This window comes from Zalophus californianus, chromosome 4, assembly GCF_009762305.2.
Source record: "Zalophus californianus isolate mZalCal1 chromosome 4, mZalCal1.pri.v2, whole genome shotgun sequence".
In the NCBI taxonomy this organism is placed as follows: Eukaryota; Metazoa; Chordata; class Mammalia; order Carnivora; family Otariidae; genus Zalophus; species Zalophus californianus.
This window is the reverse complement of record NC_045598.1, coordinates 78,611,101-78,638,058: the sequence shown is the minus strand read 5'-3', so window position 1 is coordinate 78,638,058 and position 26,958 is coordinate 78,611,101. Positions and strand designations below refer to the sequence as shown.

General features: G+C 34.0%; 1 protein-coding gene and 1 pseudogene across 4 annotated transcripts in view; one reads left to right on the top strand and one right to left on the bottom strand.

Moving 5' to 3' along the window:
- The window catches only part of FNBP1L (formin binding protein 1 like), a 98,210-nt gene that overhangs the window by 11,014 nt on the left and 60,238 nt on the right, over positions 1–26,958 (bottom strand). For 3 of the 4 annotated variants that reach the window (XM_027611929.2, XM_027611928.1, XM_027611934.1), the window contains exons 3-9: positions 24,488–24,541; positions 23,123–23,270; positions 21,736–21,798; positions 16,200–16,304; positions 12,617–12,745; positions 10,659–10,805; positions 8,312–8,515 (exon numbers count right to left, since the gene is read on the bottom strand). In XM_027611929.2, the coding sequence (XP_027467730.1) occupies positions 8,312–8,515; positions 10,659–10,805; positions 12,617–12,745; positions 16,200–16,304; positions 21,736–21,798; positions 23,123–23,270; positions 24,488–24,541 (850 nt within the window). Of the gene's footprint in view, positions 1–2,175; positions 2,191–6,754; positions 6,914–8,311; positions 8,516–10,658; positions 10,806–12,616; positions 12,746–16,199; positions 16,305–21,735; positions 21,799–23,122; positions 23,271–24,487; positions 24,542–26,958 lie in introns of all 4 variants that reach the window. The other variant, XM_027611941.1, reaches the window with a different exon arrangement.
- On the top strand, positions 22,517–22,968 carry LOC113932656 (annotated as a pseudogene).

Below are 26,958 nucleotides of genomic sequence, written 5' to 3'. Positions count from 1 at the left end.
AACAACAAAATGGAAACACATAACATTTCTCACCTATACAAATTATTGTTTTATAGATAACATCACATTGCCAAATATTGTAAATGTTGATTGCAAATATGGAAAGTTTATACAAATAAGCAACTTACCTCATGAAGATAATCTAATTGGTGAAATATAGTTTAATATTGCATAGTCTTCCAATGATTACATTATTAAGCCACTCTTTAGAACCAAAACATTACGTGATTATTAAAAAACAAAAGGTAGAACTATCCACTGTGTGAAATGTAAGAAATTATTCTAATAAGGAGTTTATTTTCAATTATCCTTTTGTACAACCTAATAACATTCCTCCGTTATTCCTGAAAGAAAGATATAATCCAAAAAAAGATGGGATCCTTCTTTAGGAATGCTTAATGTTTGAAAAATTTTTAATGTTTTAATAGTCAAGAAACTATCATTTAAGAAGAAGTACTAGTATTTAGATGTAAACTTCTGATTCAAATTATGTCTTTCTTATCTTAAATGTTAATCACGTCACTCTTATTTATCTTATTAGAGCTTACACAACAGAACCAATATTAGCAACTACTGATTCCATTTACTATAAACCCATATTTACATTAAGTTTTATACACTCCAAAAACTGATGACATTTTTCTTTTGGTGATTTTAGGACTATGCCAGTTCAATTTTTCAAGTATTTTTGAAATGAAACACATCTTTGCTCTTTGGGCCACTTATGCCTATAACATATGTGAAGTAGCTTTATTTCGCCATCTATAAAATGCTTCCCTGACTTCTAAAAAACTCACTTTTAGGATAGAGCCATGACCAAAGGTAACATTTAATTAATAAATAGAATCTCCAGAATTTTCCCCAAGTGGCCTACACATTATGGATATTTAACAAGCTTGCCTTAAATAAAGTAGGGCATCTTGTCTAAGTGGCTTTTGTTTTTTAATCTACCAGGTAGCAGAAATAAGAATCTGTCAATCAACTAAATCTGACCTAAATAAATGAATGGCAGAATTTCCTGATTCTGATTGGAATTTAGTGGTCAATTACTAATGTAAGTTGTCAGATTTAATCTAATTTCAGGTACAGGTTTTGAAAACTATTATATATGTGCCAAAGACAAAACTTCATAATTTATATTTTTAAAAATACTTAAAATTCTGAAAAATGATTTATTGAAGTAAAGAAATATATTTCAATGTGCTTTTTGGTAGTATTACAATAAACTCATAATTATCTATAAGTAAACCTTCCAGATTTCCACTTATCCCTAATTAAACCTTGTTTTCAAATTTATTAACAGTGGATACCTAGGCATTTCTGATATCCCATTTTGACATTATAACCTGCTCTTTTACAGATTATGAGAACTAAACACTCTACTTCCTATGGATATAAAGACCTCTGAGGCATTTAACAACTTTTCCTACTACAAGGGAATTAATTTCTAAAAGGCTAGGCTGCAAGTCTGAAAAAAGTGGTCTGAAAGAGAGTGGTCTATTTTCCAAAAATAAGAAACTATGCAAGCACCCAAAGATTTGGGGGTTAGGCCTTCACAATGTAGTTCCATTAATGTGTTGAAATGTATAAAGGACCATCACACACATACAACGCGTGCATGTACACACACACACACACACACACACACACACACAAATATTTAGGTTATATGTGCTTTTATTCCCATTCAGTAGTACAGAAGAAGAAAGCACTGACTCTCTAATGAAATTAGTAGGAAATTTTCTTTCTGTTTTGAAAATCTAATGATTCTTGTGGTAAACTACGAATAAAAATTTATACAATCTTTTTAAAAGATGTTAAGAAAAATCACTTTTAATTTTCCTTCTGTAAAAATAGGAACTTTTGTTCTATCATGTAACTTTTAAAAATAATGATTAACTATAATTTTATGCTCTGTAACATGACAAAGACTCCACTCAGTAACATTTAAGAACTTAATGGGTTGATTACAGTTAATCACATTATTTTTTAATTTTATGACATCAAGAAGTACTGGCATATATTGGACTATGGAATAAATTATAAAAAGAAAAGACGCATACAAGGTGAAAATGTGGGGTTGTACCTTACCACTTATTTTGAATTAAAAAAAAACACAATGTTTTGAAATTATTTAATGTTGGCACAGTATATAGATCAGCACATAAGGCTTACCATCTTCACCGACCACTGAATAGTTCAATGGAAAACAGAAAGAAATGGTAAATTATTCACATGAAATCATAATACAGAAGATGCAATAACTTATACTTTTTTTTTTACAGTATTAAAATAAATCATGAACATTTCACAATCCAAACAATTATGCCAGAAAAACAATTTTAAGCACATTTTGGGGAAAATAAATTACTTGCAAAAAAAAAAATACACTGATGATAATGGGCAGATATTTTCTAAATGCAACTAAAACTCAAAAGTAAATAGAAATCATTTGATCAGTAAGCATTTATTTTCTTTAAAAGATAATTTTTTCCTTAAGTGGATTCACTTAGCTCTTTATTCTCAAAATACTAATATTTGAAGAGCTGAATATAAAGATCTAATATGAGCCATTTAAAAGAAATCTTATATGAAGTATTAAAAAATGAAAGGCTCTTCCCAATGCATTAAACAAAACACCATCACAGGAATTTTTATAGTTCAAAATACTATTTTGAATTTAAATATGTCAAGGGTAGATAAAGGTAACATTTCTACTTTAGTTTTAAGGTTTTTGTTGTTTTTTTTTTTTTAAGAAAATTACATTATCAAAATAATAAACGAGTCACACAGATCCAAGTTTCCCATATGTATTTCCTAATAGACACAACTATATGGGGTGAATGTTGTTTTGAAGAAAGAGCTTCTATTTTTCAAATTTTATTCTGAAATCCATATGCTCAATAAGCAACACTAAAAATATAATGCCAATTTTTAGAAAACTGGATAAAATTTCTTTCTGAAAATATGAAATGACATAGCCAGAGTGCTCTCATACAGTATATATACCACTAGTATATATAACCCACATTACGTGGGTTAGCAGGGCTCTGCAACTGACATCGCATCTATCAAGCATCCCCAGTAAACACATGTGTGCACACATGTGCACACTTATGCACACACACGCACACACAGACACACCCCTTGAGACCCATAATATGCAATACAGCTTTACAAAGTTAATCTTCACATTCACTGTGTTTGGTTTGCAACCTCTAAAACTTATTTTTTCCTATTTTCTAAATCGTGATGTTTTAGAGAAGGTGGGGGGGATGTCAGGTAGAATTTCACATAAAAAATTTGAACTTTAATAAATAACTGACAAAAATATCTACCCCTTATCTCCAATGAATTAGCTATATATATTGATGGTTATGATGATAAGAAAGATGACATTTACTATCCATTATCTTTCCAAATTAAGCTTAACATTCTTTAGACTGTCAGTAGTTTCAGGGAACAAAACCACAACTTATTTTGGTATCACAAAATTCCTGATAAAAAGATTAAAAGGATTAAATTTTTAAAAGATATTCACGATCTTCTTTAATGTTCCTAATACAAAATTATACAGAGCACAAGAAACAAAATATGTGAAGTATTTGAATTTATCTTTTATAATTTTCCCCAGCTAAATTTCTAAGTGAAATAAAAATTATTTTCCAGTTTCTATATTTTAAAGAAAACATTAAGATGATTATAACTGAAGTATCAAATGTTTCAGTTTTTAATCTAGTTTCCAATTAGAAAATTAATTTATAGTTCAATAACGGTAGATTTGGGGATACAAAAAACTCAAGTTCTTTGTAAAAATATTAGAAATATATTAAAATATTTTTTAAGTAATTCATGTTCAATGCATAAATATCTGACTCTCATAAACAATTATCACGTACCTATAACTAGAATATTTCACATACCCCCACACCTTAATAAATACACAAAGGAACTAAACAGGAAATCAAGCAATTACAATTATTAGATGTATTTCATTTAAAGACAGGAAAATCCTGATAACTGTATTCTGAACAAATAAAAGCTTACAAATATGACTCCTGGTTTTTCAGACCATGAATAATTTAGACAGAAAACATGGACTTACTATTGCTAGATAAATCTTTCCCCCAAAAAAGAATTACGCAGAATCTCAAATGAAACAGTTATAGAGTAAAATTATTTGTTTCTGTATGAAGTAGTTAATTTTAGGTGTGCACCAAATACCCCTTAATGGTTAGATCCTGATGTCACAGAAGGAAATTATACACCACCAGCCCTCAGTAAAGTCTACTGGTCAAAAACATCAGCCCAATATAACATTTCTCATATCCTTAAAAATATTAGGAACTATACATACTAGGTTTCTTTAAAAAAAAAAAAAAAGGAAAGAAAAAGAAATTATAACTTCTTAGAAAAGCCAAAAGTAGGTATTTAGGAAAACAATGTAGCAAACATAGTTCAAAGCAAGAGTTTCTGATCTGAACAGTACAACTCATCAGCTTTAAGAAACCTTAAGACTTATTTTGTAAGCTTAACGGACTGACTTGTAAATCCATGTTTTAAAAAAAATCTGGCCTCTTAAACCTTCTCTTCTTTTTGGATTTTCCTACATTGAGAAAATTCTTCAGTGGCAGAAAAATATCTCTACAGGTTAATTCTGAAATAGAATCTGATAAACTACCAAATACCAATCAAAATGAAAAATTTCTCAAAGCCAAGGTTGTAATAAACGTGCTTTTCTGCTCTTTCCTCTAATCCCCTATCATCAATTTATCTGTCATATTTTCTACCTTGCATATTACTTTTTTCCTTTGGTATGATAACTAATAACAAGAGGAGGAAGACTTTGGCCTTCTGGAACTGCCCCCCGCCCCCGAACAACTAATGTTTAAAATTAAAGCAGTAAGTGTAAATAAGACAAATAATGACTAAGCAGATACTTTTAAGTTCTACAGTTTATAAAATTTCACCTATAAACTTACTCAGTAAGAATGAAGATGTCACATATTTAAAATTCTCTCTCCAGGGCTCACAGTTTTAACTTAACTTTTTTTCACAGAACTACATTTATTTCATCTCTCTGTAACTTTACCGTGTAGATTACTGTAACTGGGTCTGGTAGACTCAGTGTGTAAGATACATACACAATTACAAAACTATAGCTATAAATAGTAATTTTTCATGATTTATGTAGCACATAGTATTTAATTAAGTCTAAATCATCGAGAATAAAGATGAGAATTCTACCCTCATAATTCAAGCAACAGAAATCCCAAATATGATTTCTTAAAAGTCCTTCAAACAAGTGTTAAGGGCTTTTAAAAATGAACACAGGTACCTATAAGTGCTTGTAAATATAATACAGACTTATTTCTAGCGACTTTTCAGAATATCATTAATTTCCTATATTATCATTCACACAGAATTAGGTAAGATGGATGTAAAAATGTTCATGACATTATAGGAAAAAAGGAAGTCCAAAAAGAGACACCATACACTAGAACATGTCTGCTGCATTACTGACATCACTTTGGTTTGTCATATTGTTTTAATGAAAATGCAGAGAATAATGTAATCTTGCCCTAAACAAATATATCTTGTTCTACATGTGGCGAAAAGAGAAACTCAACTAAAGCAATTTGTAGAAAAGGCTACAAAATGTAATAAAACCAGACAGGCTAGACAGAGAAGGAAAGAGAAGGCATGAAAAAGAAGGAAGGACGACAGGGAGGGAGGAGGAGGGACAGTGCGGGAAGAGTGAGCAGCAAGAACAACAGTGAGCCCAACTACAGTATACCACCATTAATGATGAGATTTTTTATGGCACTGATAGACTCGAGTTCTCACCTGTGAGCTTTCAAACCTGTTTTTCATATGTCCAAACAAATGCTCAAGTTTCATAAATATATCTAAATTATGAGCTATGAATATTACAAGCACAACCTTAAATTCAAACATAAGAGAAATTAATTTTACTAACATAATGGAATAACGCTAATATTTATCAGTAGTATAATCAGCTGTTGCTAAAAAATGGTTTAATATTTGCTTTTTACTATTCTAAAATTTTTCATTTGCAGAGAATATCTTTAGTTTTAAGTAAACATCAAAGGCTGGCCAATTTTTTTTTAAAAGGAAAAATTCTGATAAAAAATACTTTTGTTTTAGTTCAAGAACACAAATTCCATGTAAACATTACTCAATATCTAGTATTTTATAGGCTTTTTAATTTACAAAATACCTACTGATGTATTATCTTACTTTGATCTACAATCCTGATATTTAACATGCCTATCTTTAATTCTTTAACTACTGGAAACTGTTTTTTTACTTCTAAAAGTAGGGCAATTAAAATTGAACTTGATTTTTTTTATTGGCAACAAAATATAAATTGGCAGAAGTCATTATTAGTGACAAATTATTACATGAGTAACTCCAGTGACAAATTACTGAAAGTCTTAAAAATGTAAATACATTACAAGACAATGGTGGACATATGATTTCACATAAACAAAAAAAATAGCTAATATGATTGTACCCAGCACCCTCTTTATAATACCATTCTTTTATGGTTGAGCATTTCAAATGTTATAAAGAGGAGTTATTTTTAACTTGAGGGCATCTATACTTAATTCTGTGGTGTTTTTAATCTACGTATTTACAGGAGAGAGCCTTATAATGAGGGTGGAGAGTATTAAAGCCACACTACACACACAATAGGCCATCATGCATTTTAACCCATTATTAAACTTACCCCTCTTTTGAGGCTTCTGAAAGAAGGAATTCTGGGCTTCCCTGTTTTTATTTCATTCATACAATAATGCACGGGCTCAATGGAGAATGTGAGAAACTGGGACCCATTAGGAGTACTGGATGTGAATAAACTAGTAGGGGTTAAGGGTGGGGACTGTGGCTAATATGGAAATAAAGAAAGGAATCAATAAGCCAAATGTGCATAGTTTTTTCCTAAATGAAAATTCTATTTTTGGCAACACACTTTTCACAAAATAAATCTCAAAGTTTTCTATAAAAATAAGAGAATTAACATAGTTTTGCCAAAACTGTCATTTTAAAAGTCAAATTTACTTTTAAAAATGCACCATTTCATTTGATCACTTTTTACAAGCTGACATTAAAAATATAGAGTACACAAATTATAATGTTAGAGAGAGCAATATGACCTACATAAAAAAATTCTCTTCTGGTTTCTAGAATATTAGCACTACCTAACTGGTTATACTTAACCTGTACTTGTCAGAGATAAAGGTGGCAGCTACAGGTAAAGTTATCTAAACAGGTAATGTCTACTAAAATATTAAAATTGCAACTGATTATCACAAATAGACAAATTTCATTACGTTTGTGGTTTTTCTCTCAGACTGTTTCTATTTTATCTTCATTACACCTCATTTTTTTAAAAAAACTGAGTAGTCCTTGTTTTTCTAAGCTCTCCTATCTACTTTAAAAGTCTCACCTCTCAACTCTTCGCCTGGAAAATATTATTAAAAGCATGAATAATGCTTGAGTTAATTCTAAGTGCACGTCTAAAGATATTTATAGGTATATTATAATTTGAGTTAAATTTATCTACATTCTTATGTCAAGCGCAGAAAAATGAATTACAATGTGTACTTTAATAGAGCATATCAGATTAAAAGTACATATCTATTCTCAAACTAGATAGACACTGTTAATCACTAAATTGGTTAAGATTAAGCACTCATCTTTTCCATTTGCTCATCTGCTGAGCTAGACTTATCTAACATATACAACACATCAAAAAAAGGATTCCAACAAGAGTGAGGATCTTTTAGTAAACTAGAGACTTTTTAAACTTCAAATAACCACAAACATTGAGCCCTTCCCATTAAATATTCACATGAATGATAAAAATAACCTTATTGGTATAACCTGTAAGACCTAATGTGACATTTATTATTGCTATGGTCAACCATTCATTCTAATAGAGAAACTGCAATTTTAGTGGTCTTATAGTTAGATCATAATGATTCCTTAGAAATTCTGATTGGAAACTACAAACAAGTGAAATTGCAAAAGCATACAATGCAAGAGATATTAACAACTATTTAATATTTTTACTTATCAAGTGGTGTTCAAATGTTAAATCCAGAAATAATTTTTACTATTAACATACAAAACAGTTTCTAATAAGTGAAAAGTTAACTGAATCATTCAAATAAAAATGCTTATTCTCTATTAATAGTAAGCCATTATCCAATCAACACCTACATTGATTTAAATGACACACTAAAACAAAATTATTAGCATAGAAGAATTTTATGACTTTTACCTTTGGCTTTTTTCCAAAGAGCCACAACTTGCCCTTGGCCTTTCCTACTGTGGTTTTGGCATCCGTCTTCCCACTTTCCTGTTTGGATGCACTGATAGTCCCATCAGAAATGGTTCTATAAATATGCTGACTGTAATCTTCAAATGGGAAGTCTCCTGGAGGTTCAAATCCAGACTTGAAGGAGTCTACTACCATTTGAGAGTCCTACACATATGAAACATGTTTTTAAAACCATTTCATTTATTTTTAATACCATCAGCTTTTAAAACTTTATTCAAGAATACAAATATTTAAAGGAAATAATCCTATAGTTATCATTAAAGGTTTAAAGTGAATAATTTGTCCCTGTGGATTAGTAATAAACCTTAAATATTTTAATCCCAATAAAGATACTAATTTATAACCAAATTAACCCATTATTAATTTGTAATATTCATGAATGTTTTTATTTCATAGCTTCAACCCACTGAAATTCATCTGAGGACAAGGATAAGTAAGATCTAACTGATGAAAGGAATACAAGAAGAGGTTATTCTCATGTAGAAATTCTAAGAAGTTTCAAAAGAAAAGGTCTTTTTGCTTACAGGATATCTCCAAAGATGATCTTTGGAACAGGGGAAAAGACACCTAATTGTAAAAGAGAGTAAGAAACAAGTACAAACGCTTTCATTCATCCAAAAGGGGAAAGGATAAACAAAATATCTTAAACACATACTCGGGAATGTTAACCAAGCAAAAGAGAAAGATCTCACACACAGTATTAAATACAAAAGGCAACTTAAAAAATTAAAAGTTCAGTATGATTTCCCTAAAACTTTAAAACTCACTTAACTACTGTATATTGTCTTTGGACATACCTACCACTATTCCAACGTTAGCTACTGACACCTTAAGCTCATTATTTTCAAACAGAATACTTTATCTCTACAAACTCCTCCCAACCCAACCCCTAGCTACTTTTTTATTGCCTATTTCTGTTAATTGTGCATTTTGCCTGTCATTCAGTCAAAAGTTATCCGTAAGTCACAGCTCAGTTTTGTCCTTAATGCCACCCCTACCAATCACTCACTAAAGGGTAAGAATGAGAAAGGAGAAGGGACATAACTATATTTGTAATCTTGCATCCAGCCATACTGAAATATAAATGTGATTTCTGAATTCCCAATTAAAGAACCCAAAAGTCCTTTTATTTTTTTTTAAAGATTTATTTATTTTGCGGGGGGGAAGCTGGTGAGTGGGGGGAGGGGCAGAGGAAGAGAATCTTCAAGCAGACTCCCCACTATGCACAGAGCCAGGGGTCCGGGGCTTGATCCCAGGACCCCAAGATCATGACCTGAGCCTTGAGCGAAACCAACAGTCTGACACTTAACCAATTGAGCCATGCAGGCACCCCAAAAATCCTTTTATTTTTAAAATTTAAGTTAGAATTCTATGTGTTATTACAGGAAGGATGCTAATTAATACCAACTTGCTATGAAGACTAAAATATATGGTAAATATTTGGTACTCCCCAAACACTGGTTCTCTTCTCTTGTTCTTTCCTCATAATCTCCGTTTCTGCCAACCATCCGTTCTGGTCACTCTATCAACATTTACTGAAAAATGACCAGGTACCAGAGTCTTACTAGACCTTAATCAAGACAGAATGTGACTGGATATTCTTCCTCAAGGGGAGCAGGGCTATGCTGTTCCTTCTACTCATGACGCCCTTCTTCCTTTTTCCCATGGGCCATTATTCCATACACTACCCATGCTTCAAGTGTCAAGTCATATATTAAAAGCAATTCTTACAGTAACTCTAGATCTTTCTCTTAACTTTCACGAGAGTAAGAATATAATACAGTTTGTAACCCACAGTTCACAGGTTATGTTATACTCTTGGAACAGAACTGAAAATTTAGTGAGGGGAGGAGAAGGATTAGAACTTTTTTCCTTCAGAACAACTAGAATTTTAGTGTTTAGAATGGTCTTTAAAGCCCAAAGCAGGGGCGCCGGGGTGGCTCAATCGTTGAGCATCTGCCTTCAGCTCAGGTCACGGTCCCAGGGTCCTGGGATCGAGCCCCGCATCGGGCTCCCTGCTCCGTGGGAAGCCTGTTTCTCCCTCTCCCACTCCCCCTGCTTGTGTTCCCTCTCTCGCTGTGTCTCTCTCTGTCAAATAAATAAATAAAATCTTAAAAAAAAAAAAAAAAAGCCCAAAGGAATCCAATCTACTGCCAGACTTCTACAGAATATAATTTAGAATCAGCTATTCATCAACTACTTCACCCCTTTCCCAATTCATTTCACCAACTCCAGCTGCATACGTAAACCAAATACATTTATTCAAATGTAATTATATAGCACTTACTCTTCTTTCATCAACTGATTTTGCGGCGAGAATCATTCCTTCCAAACATTTTGAAATGATAGGAATAACTTTGCGTTCTGAGTCTGCAAATCCTCTGTAACACTCACTGAGTTTAATAGTCCTTCGTTCATCCATTTCTTGTAGTTGCTAATAATCAGAAATTTTTTTAAAAAGGGAATACTGAATTTTCTTTTCATGCTGAAGCAAAACCTGCCTCCAAATTAAGGATTCTACAGAAATAGTTACACTGTTGTTAATACCTTTTCAGTGCTACAGACTTACAATACTTAAAACTTGAGACTTGTCATACAACAAGAGAAAAAAAAATCCAGCCTTTTAGCCCATCTTAAAACCAAGTGACACTGGTTTTCAAGTATTCTAAAGGCACCCCCTAACAGGCTACCAGCTCCCTACCCCTCACCACCTCCACCTTTCATTCTTCAGTCAGAGCAGTTGTCTACGTGTCCAGGAAAAGCTGCACTTGAAAAGAGAATTCTGATGCCTTCCCCCCTACCCCTTTAAAGCAACTGGTCTATAACATATATAAATCTAAAGACTTCTAAGCCCTTAAGTTAGTTCAGACTACTTTGGTAAGATCTGGCTGGACTAAGGATCCACAGCTGACTGAATACCAACAGGTACTCAGACCTACCAGTCAATCTACAGCTCAGAGTGACTGTTAAAGGATTGGGGACACAAGATGAAAAACAGGAAGCTATATGGTGAAAATGGTACATATAATGGAATTCCCACAATTCAAAAATTCACTAACATATGCCACTAAGAATTATACTGTGACAAGTGAAGCCAGTAACTTAATGGCATTTTTGACACTTAATATTTGCCAATACTACTAAGCCTTTCCTCCTCCTAGGAAGTAGCTACACTGTTCAAATCCCCAAACTCCCATAGCCTTCATACCAGTTTTTCCTCTCTAATTACTTCCCGAAGCCTGGGGGTTTGACACCCACATTTTCACAAAGGAACTGCTCCCAGCATTACAAAATGGCAAGACTGCTCCATAGCAAGGTCCAAACAAAAGGATCAACCCCCCCCCAAACACAGAAAGTGGTTGATCTCCCAAGTTAAGATCTCCCTAGAACATGAAGGCTTAGCTGGAGAGCCTAGAAAAGCACCCACCCAGAGTGAGGACTGGCAGGCTAGATACTCTGGATTAAATGACTGGAATACGATACCCACTCTAGGCCACCACCTCAAACTATGCTCCCTTTGTACTGCTAATTTGCTTAAAAAGAAAAAGAAAAAGAAAATGTATTTGGGCTCACAACTCTTTCCATATAAGCTCTGCTCTCCCAGAAACTACTTAGAACTCCATTTCACCTAAAATGTTTTCTCTAATTTCTTGTCTTTCTAGAATAAGTAGTAAATAACTTAACCATCATGTAAATTCTGGGTTTTTATCTCAGGCTGTTTGGCAACTGTTTATCATCAAGTGATAATGGATGGGATTTGTAAGCAAACTTATGGCCTGAATTACATTTATGATCTGGCAGCTAGGAAGACAAGCAGGTAAAAACCGGGCTAATAAATACATTTCATAAGATTTATTTCTGCTACATGGAGTAATGCCAATGATTCTGGTATAGTGTCAAAAAGCTACATCCCAATTCTTGTCAAGCAGATTACAATGTACAATTCCAGTGAATTCCCCATGTCCTAATGCTCAGTGACATGGTATTAAACTTTATCCAGAAAATGTCATTGTTTTAGTGAACTGTTTATTACACTAATAATAAATCTATAGGAAAATTTGTGATTTCAAAGTTAGGAAAAATTTACTTTTCAAATCTATAATCATAAAGGAAGTTCGTATCACTAATTCTGATGACTAGTAAATCTAGAAACATGCTGGTTGATTCCTGAAATTCAAGTTTTACATTTAAAGAATAGTTCTTCCAACTCTAAAACTACATTAATTTCATATACCTAAACTTTACCTTGTAAATCTGAGGAATCACTACGTAGAAATGTTTGTGTTGTTCTCCATTAAAGTTCTGTAACTGTGCCGCATATTCATTTTTATTTTCATCAGCCATATGTGTACGCAGATTCAACTGCTGTTTGGCCTAGAGACAAATTGGTCCAAATCATTACCAACAAAAATAACAACGAAAAAATTACAGCTAATTCACTTCTCTAAAAGTTACACTAAAACCAGACTTTTTCTAACTATTAGTATCATTTAAAATTTAAGGAGATGCTTGCAGATCTTCTGGCCAGAGCACTCTCCTTTGCAACATTCTCTTTCTCTTACTACAACAGTCCTCCCCCTTGCAACAATCTGTTCAAATAAAGTTTCTGCTTACCAAATCCAGACTTTTTAAAATTAAATAAATGACATTATGGCTTGACTTGAAATAGGATGCTCTTAATCAGAAGGGAAAATCAGTACAGAAATATTTTAGATAGTTAAAGTTAGTAGTGAAACATTCCTTTAAACATAATCCACTTATATCCAACTAGAACCAGAGTGAAACCAAATAATGATAAAAATGTTAATATTGGATAAAGTAATACTCAACAATAATTTCCAGCTCTATACAAAACCAGAAGTACTTTAAAAAATGTTTATTTAGAATACAGTTCCGTTCATCTCAAGGTCTTATAGAAATGCTTTTTGACTGAGTCAGGTTAGCATCATCTACACTGATAAGAATGTTAGAATACAAACTTAATGTAAAATCATTAATTCTAGATTTAATGAAAGAGAATCTAAATAAATTTCTCAATTGTTCTAAAGTAATAAGAAAAAAACAAAATAAGAACTGACCTCAATTTTTCAGTGTTCCAAGGAATAAATCATGTTATACGACAGTGCTTTTGAAATTGTAAAGCACATTGTGAATAAACTTCAATATTTTAATTCCCCTTTCTGCAAATGTAGTCTCTAACCTTCTAACAGGAGGTCCACAAGTCAGTTATTCCGAACTCAGAAACAAACTGACCTATGGAATTACATGGTAGCCAAGATACCAAATAAGCCCACAAAAATGCATTTAATCCACAGTGTACTTGAAGATTACAATACTTAAGTGCTACGGAAACTAAACACCACAGCCCAAAATATTTCTACAGAAAAATACATTTGAAGTTCCAACCTGGGACCTTAAGTACACATTCATTTATTTCTTCCCCCTTTCTCCCTGCTCCCACAAACTATGATGGAATATAGTATTCTAAATTATTCCTTACCCACAATGGTTCTGTCAGGAGAAACCGCTCCTGTTCTAAAGTCACTGGCTGTGATTCCCAAAGCCTAGGGCAAAGGTTCCACAGGGTATGTAGAAGTATAAGGCTAGAAAGCTAATACAACTGAATTCTCCTCTGGCGTACTGTGGGCTTCATACTAACTGCCTTCTCTCTCTCTTTTTTAACATTGCATTAAAAAATCTTTTAAATGTTTAATTGTGGTAAAACACACAATACACTAACATAAAACTGACCATCTTAATCATTTCTAAGTGTACAGTTCAGGAGTGGTATGGTATATGTATGCTGTGCAACTGCCTTCCTTTTCTTAAGGAAGATCAGTAACTAGCTTGCTCCCTCTTCACCTTTTTTTTTTTTTTTAACTTTTATCAGTAGTTGCTCAGTTGAAACTATGTTCCCTTCCCTCCCTGGTCACTTACAACAGAATTCCTCTACTCTATAGTTCCTAAAGCAAATCCTCAAAGTTTTCCAAATTTTCTAAGTAAGGAGACTACAAATAAATGAGCATAAAAAACTGTAAACATTAAAATTCTTAAGTTAGGTTAAACACGTTATATCTGGATTTCAAAATGTCTAATTAGTCTCTAAAGATATCTTTACGGACAAAATGAAAAAATAAGTTAAATGAAGAGTCCGGTTAAAGAGTTCCTTAAGTTGTCTAGTACATAAATTATATATTCAATCAATGTTTGGTCAAAGGAGTTGGAACCAGTGTCAACCAGCAAGGATGTCTCCCATGTATAAAACAGTGCCGTTTCCAACTGTTGTGGTCCACATTTTTATCAAATAATGATAACACATTATTTGTGTTATCACATGTGACACACATTATGTGTCCAAAATCTAAACAGCAGAGTTAAGTCTAGTAACTGATAGAGATGTACATATGCATTTAAAATACCAACAGTACAAGTTCTGAGACACATGTTCTCATACCACACCATATGTGAAAAAACATTGGGTTAACCATAAACTCAATGGGAGTCCATCCAAACAATGTAATTGCCCAAAAAGTCGATATACATTTAGGCCATAATTAACATAAATTTGGTGTTCAAAACAAGGGAGGTAATCAAACTCAGGACCGATAAGACCATAGCTAGATTATCACATCCCATTGGAAGTAACATAATTTATGTGGGATATTGACAAATTAATAGGTATCCAAAGGAAAATACTTATAATGAAAGGTAACTTGAAGCTATTTCCTACATAGAACAAAGAAACACAATGGTTTATCTAAGGGTAGAGAATCTGCTACAAATACCTGAAAAGCTATAATGAGGAAAATACAGATTTGATACTTTTCTGGTACCTCAAAGAAATTAAAACTAAACAGCGGGATGAGTGAGATCAATGTAAGGAAATGTTAGAGTTGGGGGGGAAAAAAGAACAAACTGCCTTAAGACTGTTTATTTCCAACGAGATGGAACTTACTATCATTAGAGGTTTAAAGTCATTAAAAATCAGGTAGAAAAACATAAAAGCCTCACAAGTTATACTAGAAGGCCTTTAAGGTATTTGCAAAATCTGGATTTTATATAATTTTATAGCTTTTAAGTGGTAAAGAAAATGGAATGCAGAAAATAAATTACTCCTCCCCTCCTTTTTACTTTTTTCTTGTTCTAATCGCATAGAGAATTATAAAATCCTAAACTGAAAATATACAAATGGTGGGCCTTTGTATATACAAAAATGTGGAGTAGGGTTCAATTGTATTTCAAAATCCCAACATGTCAACTCTATCACTATGTCAAATGTTCTAAGATAAAGAGCATACAGCAGGGGAGAAGGAAAAGCAAAGCAGCAGCAGTTACAGGACTGATCCTACAAAGAGTTATGTTACAGAACACCTGACCCAGATCAGTTAGTGACAAGAGAGTTCAGCTTCCCAAAATGAATGAATGAGTGAAACAAACACATAAACAACTAACATCACATACCTCTGACACTCTGATCTTGTTTTGCCTTGTGTCAAGTTGGGGAAGCACACTACCCAACTCCCACTTGCACACCCCATCAACTTACCTTAGACTTTCTATTCTGTTTTGGAATCGGATAGAAACTCATTCTCAATAGCAATCATGTCTTTCCTACGCATTCTGAATGCAGTTAAGGCATTACAATAAAGTAACACATATTAACTACTTTCTCAGACTAACCTGTGATTTGAAGTACACAAATATTTGTATATTTTAGATTTAGACATAGTTTTTCTCTTGGGGAAAGTACCAATACAAATATTTTAACTACCCTCCATACGCAAGTAATGATGTTTTGATATCAAAGTTAGTTTGGATTGTTTCTTACCTTTTCAACGTCCGCCTTGGTTGCATTAGTATCATTATCCAATCTTTCATAACTCTGTTGTGCCTTTTCTGCCTCTCTACATTCTCTTTCAAATTTCTTTTTACTCTGTTTAAAAAATTAAAATATCACACTGAGAAATAAATTAATTTTTCATTAAAAAATAAATTTAAAATGCTGCCACTATATATTGTATAGAATTACACACTAAAAATAAAATTTCTCTAAATTAGAAAAGAAATGTTAGTATTACAATCAATCCATGTGACTTAAATATCAGACACTATAGACTGTCTAGGAAAAAAAACATTGGCATGACTAATATTTATAATATACCTCATCGTTTGCCAATAAGAAAAAAATCATATTTTTTGGTAATTTTTTATTATAAGCTCACCTTCAGCAGGACTTTTTTGGTTTGTTTGCTGTTTTGTGTTTGGTTTTGTAGGTTTGTTTGGCTGCTTGGTTTTGGTGTTTGCTTGTTTTCATTTTTTTGTGGTGGAATGTGGAAATGTCCCTCCAAAGTGGCTTCATATTGTTTCTTCCAGGAGTCTCAGGAATACCATTAGCCCAGAACCAGGCCTTTAAAATTTTTACTTAATTCAAATTACTATGACTTTGTAAAAGCTATTCACAACAGAGCCATGTGATATGTACCATATTTCCTTCCCGGCATACTTCTTTTTTTTAATTCCTCGACTTAATTTCTTTTTTTACCTTTGCTTAGTTTTCAACGTATTTTCTTCTAATTCCACCCTAGTGTACACAGTTCTTTAAAAATCTCTCCTCAGTTAATTCAAACATATTCAGAATTCTATCCATTTTATTTTCTTAATGAAATCTCTTCCAAAGGCTTTGACCTATTGAAATTTGGACTGCTTATAGAAACTAGACCTATTGCATAGCTGCTTCCTTAAAAATTCCCTTCACCATCATCGCAGAGATTCCTTTCACCTCCCCTTTGATTTGAAATTCGTATTTCCCAGTTCCACACCTTCCCCTTTCTTGGTTCATTTCCTTATTTTGCTGGAACACATTTAGCAATAGCTTCCTAAAAGATTTGCGGGAGATAACTTTTCACATCTCCATGGCTGAAAATACCTTTACCATCACTTTTAATTGATAAAATTTGGCTGGGTATGATGCTGTCTGAAACTGTCTTTCTTCAGAAATGTAAAAGTACTAACTAATCCACTATCTTCTGGCTTCCTGATCCCATTCTGATTCCTGATCCTTTGCATAAAACATGTTTGTTTTGTTTTCCTCTCTGGAGGCTGGTAAGGATCTTCTCTCTCTCCTAACTGTTCTGAAATTTCATGGAGGTATGTCTTGCTGTGAGTCCACTGTGTGGAGCACCTAGAAAATCCTTTCCATCTGGAAACTCATGTCTTTCTGTTCTGGGAAAATTTTCTTAAATTATTTTGTCTGTCCATTTTCAATGTTTTCTCTTTTTTAGAATGCTTATTATTCTGAAAATGAATCTACAGGATGAACCCTCTACTTTTCTTGTATTTTCAACTTGTATCATTCTGCTCTACTTTTAGAGATTTCTTTAATTTTATTTTTTCTAAGTGAGTTTTTAATTTCTGCTATTCTAAAGTTCTTTGTGTGTTCCTTTGACAGCATCTTATTCCTATTTCACAGATGTAGTTATCTTCTCTATTCCCTTTCAATATTAATAGTGTTTCATATGTTTTGCTTGTTTTTGCTATTTTCACTGTTTCTTCAAAGCTGCTACCCTCCCCACCCCCATATTAGTTTTGGTCTTTAGTATTTACATTAGTTGTTTTCTCTAAATGTATGAGGATCCTTGCCTATCTGTTCTTATTTTAAAAGCCAACTGAAAGTTCCACACGTGGGGCTTGAGGATTATTGTCTCTTCCTCTAGGGTAATATGGCCAGGTAGTTTCCTTGGAGAAACCCTACTATTGTTACCTGTAAGTCTTTTCTCTCAAGCTAGTTAGATTCCCCAGAGGAGACTCCTCAATTTCTTACCTGGAAAAACATATCCCTTGCTACCTGTATTCTCAGAATCGCTCAGAAGAAAGCAGAGGATGTCAACATTTTCTATGTACCTAACCCCCTTATTAGAACAAGTTAGATGTCAATTTCTTATCTTGGGGATTACAAAATTATAAATGGGACAAATTTGGGTTCCAAACCTCTTAACTACCGGGTCAAGGTTTAAATTTTTCACAAGATACCTCTCCTCCTTTGACCTTCAGATAGAGACAAGTTTCTTTGCTGCCTTCCTTGACCAGTGGGCAGAGTTCGTATAGTCCATCTTTTACTAGAGGGTTAGTCCTTTGAAGGTTCAAAACTTTATACAGGGGTATCAGTTCCAACTCTCTACAACATATAGAGCTAAAACATCATCTCTGTCCCTGTATATTAAAACTTAAGCCCTTAGCAAGGTCCAATAAACCACCACACTCCAATACCTCTGCCTTCATTCTTCAAATGCCACTGTATCATATACCTATTGCTCTGGCTTCTAGTTTACCCTTAATTTCCAGCAGTTACAGATCTCCCTTTCTCTCAGCTCTAAGAACTTAAAAAATACAATAAAAAACAGTTTAGCTATTATATCTAAGTATTTGTAGCCAAGAGGTTTCTGAGTTAGCTCAAACTGTCATATAGCTAGAACCAGACATACCTCCCCCACCCCTTCTTAGAAGAGCCCACCTCCCAGTGTAAAGGCTGAAAATAGCTGATACTTGCTTTACCAGCCTCCCCACAGCGGGAGCATGGTCAAGTAATCTAATCCTGTCAAAGGCACCCATTAGGAAGTCTGCTGGGAATTTTCTGAAAGTTTTCCCTCCCTGATAAAAAGGAACAGTTAGAAGAGAGATGCCCTCTTTTTTCCTGCTTCCGCATGCAGCTGAATGAGGATGTGGTGCTTGGCAGCTTAAGTTGACTGTTGACCATAAGGGGACAAGCCTGAGGAAAAAGCCAACATGGTCAAGACATAAAAAGTGGACAGAGAAAGGAGAAGCAGCTTTAGTGACATCACTGAGCTACTGACCAACTCTGAAACTGCTCCATTTCTGAGCTCTGTTCTTATAAATCTGCATGCTCTGTTACCTGAGCCGCCTGATAGACCTAGCATCTTTGATACTTTAATCTTGGTAATCTCTCACTATTCCTTCAAAATCTTTGTAGGCTACTCTCTTCTGCCCTCATCTTAAATGCCAGTATGGCCTATTTTCATTATCCTGGGGTTAATAACTGTCTTTTTAAACTATTTTTCTCAATTTTCAATACTCTGTCACTAATTCAGCCTGCCTCTCCCACTTCTTTAAATCTCCTCTCAATTATTTCAAAAATGTTAGGAATTTTGCAATTTCATTTTCTTGATTAAACAGGAAGATAGAAAACTAAGAAATGGGATCCTGCACATATTTCTACATATTCCACAAAAATTTTATTTGTCTGTCTCCCTCACTAGACTGCAGGCTCCACAAAAACAAGGACTATGTCACTATTCACTTTTTTTTTCCCACTGTTCACTTCTATACCAGGACTCAGTACATGTCAAGGATGCTTTCAATAAACATGAGTTAAGCTGAACTCATCTTTAAAGGTATTGTTAAAGACTTAAAGAAATCACTCCCACATTTTTTTTCAATGCTTCTTTCTTATGACCCCTCTAACTTTTGCTTAGTAACTGCCAACTGTTCTAAAGGCAAGTCAGCACATATTAACAGGAATAATTTGTGCCAACACAAGTTTTTAAAGGGACCAGTGACTCACAAGTGTAGGAGTCTATTATTATGTGTATATGAAAACACACATATATACACACTCATTAGGTGACAGATACTAAGAATGCTAGTTAAGGTAAATTAAAATTTAATAAATGTAAACACTCCTAAAAGTCCTGTTAAAACCAGTTAGAATGAAAATGAAAACGAAAATGAAAGGGACTATTAATATAAGAATTCTCAATCAGCACTATTTGCCTAGAATCTTGTATCAGTGACATTTATATAGCAAGACTTTACTCTTAGAATGTGATTTGAAGCTCTGATGTGATTTTTAAAAAAAGAAAAAAAGGCCAAAAACACGTATATACATGAGGTTTTTTCTAATCTTAAACTTTAAAGTCCGTTTCCCAAACTAAATTAACAAACTAAATTGACATGGAAAAAAATCCTTTCGAATACAGTGTCCATAATAAAAATATGCAAGTAAAAGAGTAAAGAATAAGCTGCTTACTAACCTGAGAGTTCAAAAAGAATGTATTTTTTTAAGATTTTATTTATGTATTAGAGAGAGCGAGCCTGTGAGAGTAGGGAAGGGCAGAGGGGGAGGGAGAGGGAGAAAGAATCTGAAGCAAACTCTGCACTCAGTGGGGAGCCCAACGCACCTGAGCTGAAACCAAGAGTCAGACACTCAACCAACTGAGCCACCCAGGTGCCCCCAAAAGGAATATTAATCTTATACTACAGAACATGTGGTAGAGAATTTTAAGGAAAGCAGACAATGTTCTATGTAGACATCTTGTTTTTCAAATGACTGTATGCCAGTATATTTAAGAGAAAGCACATTAGCAAGCACCCTTGAAGTCTGGGATTTTTTTAAAGATTTTTTTATTTGAGAGAGGGAGAGCAGGAGAGGAGCAGAGGGAGAGGGAGAGAAATTCTGAAGCAGGCTCCCCGCTCAGCTCGATTCTAGGACCCTGAGGATCACAACTTGAGCTGAAATTAAGAGTCAGCCACTCAACCAACTGAGTCACCCAGGCGCCCCTACCCTTGGAAAGTTTTTATAGTAAATAATTATTATACTTTTATAATTTTACCTATAAATACTATCAAATATTTTCTTTCCTACAATTTGAACGGTCTATGACCAGGAGCCCAGTACTAGGAATATTTACATTATTACAGAATCACTGAACTGGAAGAAACATTTCATATAATCTAGTCCACTGTCTTCATTTTTCATATGCTATAAAGATGAAATCAAGAGAAATCACAAAAGGCAGAACTAGAATCTAGGTCCCCTCAGTTTCTGTCAAATGGTCTTCTGAGATACATCACTATTTTTTTTTTAAAGATTTTATTTATTTATTTGACAGAGAGAGAGACAGCGAAAGAGGGAACACAAGCAGGGGGAGTGGGAGAGGGAGAAGCAGGCTTTCTGCTGAGCAGGGAGCCTGATGTGGGGCTCAATCCCAGGACCCTGGGATCATGACCCAAGCCAAACGCAGACGCCTAACCAACTGAGCCACCCAGGCACTATTAATACTCTCATTACCCCTACCTTCTATCAATATTTTATAGTAACTATTACAAAAATAAAAAAGTATACTCCTAAGCTTTTAGAGTTATCTGAAGATTACGGAGTTGGTACAAGTATAAAGCCATATAGGGAAAAAAAAAAGAAAAATGACAAAATGATCTCATATTCTTTACACCAATGTTAAATATTTATAAATACATCGAGAAATATTAAACTCAAAAGATGTGAAGCATAGGAGAATTTGAAGCTAAACTAGTCTACAAAACTTTACAAGCATGAAAACACTGTAACTCACATTATCCATCTGTTTCCAGCACATGTCAAGGTACTGTTGAGCTTTCCGTCCCTCTTGAAGATGCTGAAGATCATAACCACAAAACAAATAAAACAAACAAAAAATTAGATTTAAATACTAAAAGTCTAAAAATCCAAAAAAACCTTTATTTTTCACTTTATTTTTTCAACGTACTAATTATGTAATTTTATCAACACTTAGGAAGAGATTATTAGTAAAGCAAAACTCTCTAAAATGCATTTAATAAGTATTATCTGAATACTTTAAGTATATCCTTTAAGACAGATATAATCTCTAGAAAAATGTATGATTTGTCTTGAATAGGGGTTGACAAATGTCTTCTATAAAGGGTCAGATATAAATATCTTAAGTTTTGCAAGCCATGTGGTCTCGGTTACAAATACTCAACTTTGCTGATATAATACAAAAGCAGCCACAGGAAATACATAAGTAAATAAGGGTGGGTCTGTTTCAATAAAACTTTAATTACAGTCACTGAAATGTGAATTTCAAACAATTTTCACATGCCATGAAATAGTCTTTTGATTTTCTTTTCAACTATCCAAAATATACAAACCATTCTTAGCTCATGGGAACTAAGAAAAACAGGCAGTAAGCTAGATTTGGCCCATGGGCTGTAGGTTACCAAAATCTTGGTCTTAAATCCAAAAGGATCACAAATTAGCAAGAGTATCTTAAGATAATTTTAGCTAAAAGAAATTAAAATAGGGCGGCGGTACGAGGCACACGCTTGTGGTCCCGGTCGCGAGGTAGGAGGAGAATGTGGCGCGCGGAGGGGAAATGGCTGCCGAAAACAAGCCGGAAGAGCGTTTCCTAAAGTGTATTCTGCGGAACTAGCACCTACTGTGTTCTCAACACCGTGCCACCTCTAGAAGATGATCATGGGAACAGCAATAGTAGTCATGTAAAAATCTTTTTACCGAAAAACCTGCTTGAATGTCTGCCGAAATGTTCAAGTTTACCCAAAGAGAGGCACCGGTGGAACACTAATGAGAGATCATGATGCAGCCGTCCTTTTGGATTTCTTTTTAATAACGTGTGACCCTTCACCTTTGATCCCCTGACCTGCATTACCTTGGTAACCATTTCATTTTTTAATTTAATTTCATTTTTTAATTTTGGTGTACAAGCTGTAACATTTCATCTCTCAAAGTGTAACACGCTGATTTCCTCAAATAGAGATACCCCTTTGAGCGATAAATTTGCAAAATGCTGTCATTTTCTGTATTAAAATTCATTTCAGTTTTTAAAATAAAAAAAGAAATTAAAATAGAAAATCAGTTTATACTGAACATTACTTTAAAAAGCAAAGTAATTATGTGAAAATATTTCATATACTATATAGCTGGATGAAAACAATAATTACCATTTTTCTTTCAGTTTTCAGATCATGAGCATATCTCATTAATTCACCATAAACTCTGTGCGCCATTTCTTCTGCTACTACTTCTCGCTGTCCTGCATAGTCATTTAACTCGTTAAGGATGTTAAAAAAGGCTATACACGAGGTAAACCTGACAAAAACATATTAAAAAATGGTGAAATTTATGTATTTTTTCTTTACAAATATTTTCTGTGAGGTATGGATGAGCCTGACACTTGACACATTTTAACATATTCAACCTCACTCTCCACTGGTAGCTCCAAATTAACTTTGTATGAAAAGAATACCGTATTTAACTCAAGTTGTGTATGTTTGGATATCTTCGAGTAGTCTTAATTTATAAATAAAGGGGTATATGGGGTCAAAAAATAGTAAGAATACTACCTGCAGGCTCTTTTGGCATACTGGAATCTCTTAAGTAGCCAACTGACTGGCCTGAGCTGGGGAATGAGCTTGGATTCCTAGGACTGGCAGCTGAACCTGTTGCAGAGATGATGTGCTTGCTCTCGAGGACAGAACCTGCCAATCGTACCACTCAAATGCATTTCGATGGCTGATCTATAGAACAATTTTGCTATCAGCTCTGGATACAGCTGCTTATATGCCTGCCCACATCCTGAATGGAAGTAAAGTGCCATTATGGTTGGCACCAAAGAGGAGTAAAAAGGGGCAATAAGGGTAAAAAAATGCATGTGGAGGGAAGGAGAGAAACAAAGAGAATTGCTGTATTAACATGTATAGATCTACTCTAAATACACTGCCCGAACACTCTTTCAGTAGAAAGCAAGTAACTCAGTACTCCATTAACACTAAACCTAAGAATCCTAACAACAATTATATACAAAGTTGTTCTAAGGCTAGTCTCTTTGTTTCTGTATTTTAGAGCCATCCACATATGCCTGCTTAAGACTACCAAAAAGCTCATAAGCAATTCCTAAACTTTTATTCAGAGCTCCAAGGTTACTCTGAAAACCTCATTCCATTTCGATATCCCTTTAAACTAACCAGCCAAACTGTTTTAATACCTGTAAGAGTAAAAGCAAGAATCTAACAAGCTAACAATTACAAAATAAAGGGGAAAATACCCTTTTCTTTTGAAAACTAAATCACTGAAGTCCCAGTCCACATTTTACTTGGAAATCCATACTTCCAACTATTTCAGAAAACTGAGCCCACTGAAACATTCATTCTTATTAGAAGTTTCTTATTCAAAAAGCTATGATTTTTTTAAATTAAAACTTAAAAAAACATTATAAAGAGCTAACAGCATATTTATTTTACTAAATAACAAAAATATAAGTTTTTTTTAAATTTCAATATGCAATAATAAACAGGTATATAATTTACCTTGGTTCTTCATCTTTGGAGGAACGTTTGGGACAGTACTTCTTGACCAGATTTCTATAGGAAGAAAACAAGTTTTTTAATGTATAAAAAATACTACTGTTGAAATATATTCTAAAAGTTGCCAATTTCATGATATCAAGAATTTAATGACATAAAACAGGACAGCAACATAATCCTCTACTACCATTAACATATGATCCTTACATTTTGTTCTTGAAATACTGATACCTGTTAAAAAGAAGTGTTATTTTTGGTGTGTATGAGTGTAATCATAATAATTTGGATGATTATGCTATCAAATGAGAGAGGTAAGAAGAAACAAAGTACACAGAACAAATTTCAGTATATGAAACTGAGTGACAGCAAAAAGACATGTATTTCAAAGAAATATCATCACTATTTTGTTTTCCAAATCAGGAATTTTAATATGAACTAAGTAAGGTAACATGCAAACAAGATACTGACTCACTAACAGGATAAAAGAACAGTATCCTCCATAACTCTGCTTTTATATGACCCTTAACATTCTCTTTTTTAGGCAAATTAATTTGCCTAAATGATCATGCATCCTCCATAACTCTGCTTTTATATGACCCTTAACATTCTCTTTAGACAAATTAATTATATTTATACTTATAACTTTCTTTGCCTGCATCTGTGTTCAGTCTACACAGTCTCAGCCTAAAATGCTACCTCATCTCACCTTTGCAAACTCAGAAGGAGACTAGAACATGGACTCTGAAGTCAGACTGGACTACCTGGGTTTGAATCCTAACTGTTTTGTGTGACATCTATGTGTCCTTGGGTAATTTACTTGCCTAATTTCCTAACAATGGCAATAACAGTACCTACACCCTACAGGGTAATGAAAATTAAAGCGGACAATATTTGTAAAGCATTTACCAGTGCTTTGTACAGTTCTCAAAATATGGTCAATGGACAAGTAAAGGTCCACAGACTCTTTGTTGCCAATCCACAAAAGGCTAAGTACAGAACTTGAGAGTAATTTTGTCTGTTGAATCTAATAAAAAAATTGGTGCCTATATTTTGTCTCCTTTTATGTCATTTTCCTAGCATTAAAATTTTACTGTATTTTACAAAAGCATTAATACACAATGGATTGGAAATTTAAAAAGAAAACTAGTCCATCAACAGAAATAATGAGATACACTGTTTTAACGTGTAGGCATTTATAAAATAAATGGCCCTATGGTCTTTCAAATAAATATTTCAAAAGAATCACTGTCTTAATTCTCAAATCATCAATTCATTCCATTTAATTCAGCTTATTCATTCTATAATTACCTACTATATGCTAGGCACTGGGCAAGCTACTGGGAACATTAGAGATGAGAGACTACCCATGCTCAAGAGATTTATACTCTACTGAAAGGAGATAAGCGTATACCAATAATTACAATATACAGCATAATAAATGCTATGATAAAAGTATACAAAGGGTGCTATGACAGACAACAGAAGGAGGTCTTAACACCCTGAACAACAGGGGAAAAGAACAGGCAAGACACTGAGAAGGGTTAATATTTACCGAATTAATCAAAATAAACTCACAGTCGGGGCACCTGGGTGGTTCAGTTGGTAAAGCATCCAACTCTTGATTTTGGCTCAGGTCATGATCTCAGGGTCATGAGATTGAGCCCCGAGTCAGGCTCTGTGCTCAACACAGAGTCGGCTTGAGATTCTTGCTCTCCCTCTCCTTCTGCCCCTCCCCCTGCTTGCTCTCTCTAAAATAAATAAATAAATAAATAAATAAATAAATAAATAAAATAAAATCTCTTTAAAAAAAACTCACAGTCATCATTGGTTGTAAAGTAAGGTACAGAATGAAAGCCTTAGGCCTTACATATATATACCTGTTTACTGAAAGTTTTACTAGAAAGGAGGGGAAGATGGAGAAGAAAGATCCTGAGCCTCTCTCTTCCCACAACACTCAAGGCTCTAACTATATACAGTGCAACTCTGGGAATGACCTCAAGACTAGCAGAACACCTATTCTACAACTAAAGATATACAGAAAAAGCCACATCAAAAAGGATATTAGGGGCAGATACACAGTCAGGAACCGAAACCCCATCATGGCAATGCACAAGTGGTAGAGATATCACAGGTGTAGAAGTCCCCCCTGAGGAGCAAATGGATGAAGCCCCACATAAAATACCCTCCCACTCTGGGGATCTGCACAGGAAAACAAGACCCTATAACATCTGGCTTTGGAAATCAGCAGGACTTAACTATGGGAGAGCGAGAAGTCTATAGGAAACCAAGACTCTTCAAAGAGTCTGTATCACTGGGAGATACAGCACAGAGGCAGAAGTTTAAAAAGTGCCTGGGCCACACGTAAAGGATTTCATTTACTGACTAATTTTAGGATGTGTGCACAGGGGCAAGGATTCATAGGAACTTTCTCCAGGAATGGAAGTGCTGGCAGGTACCATTTTTCTCGCACTCCT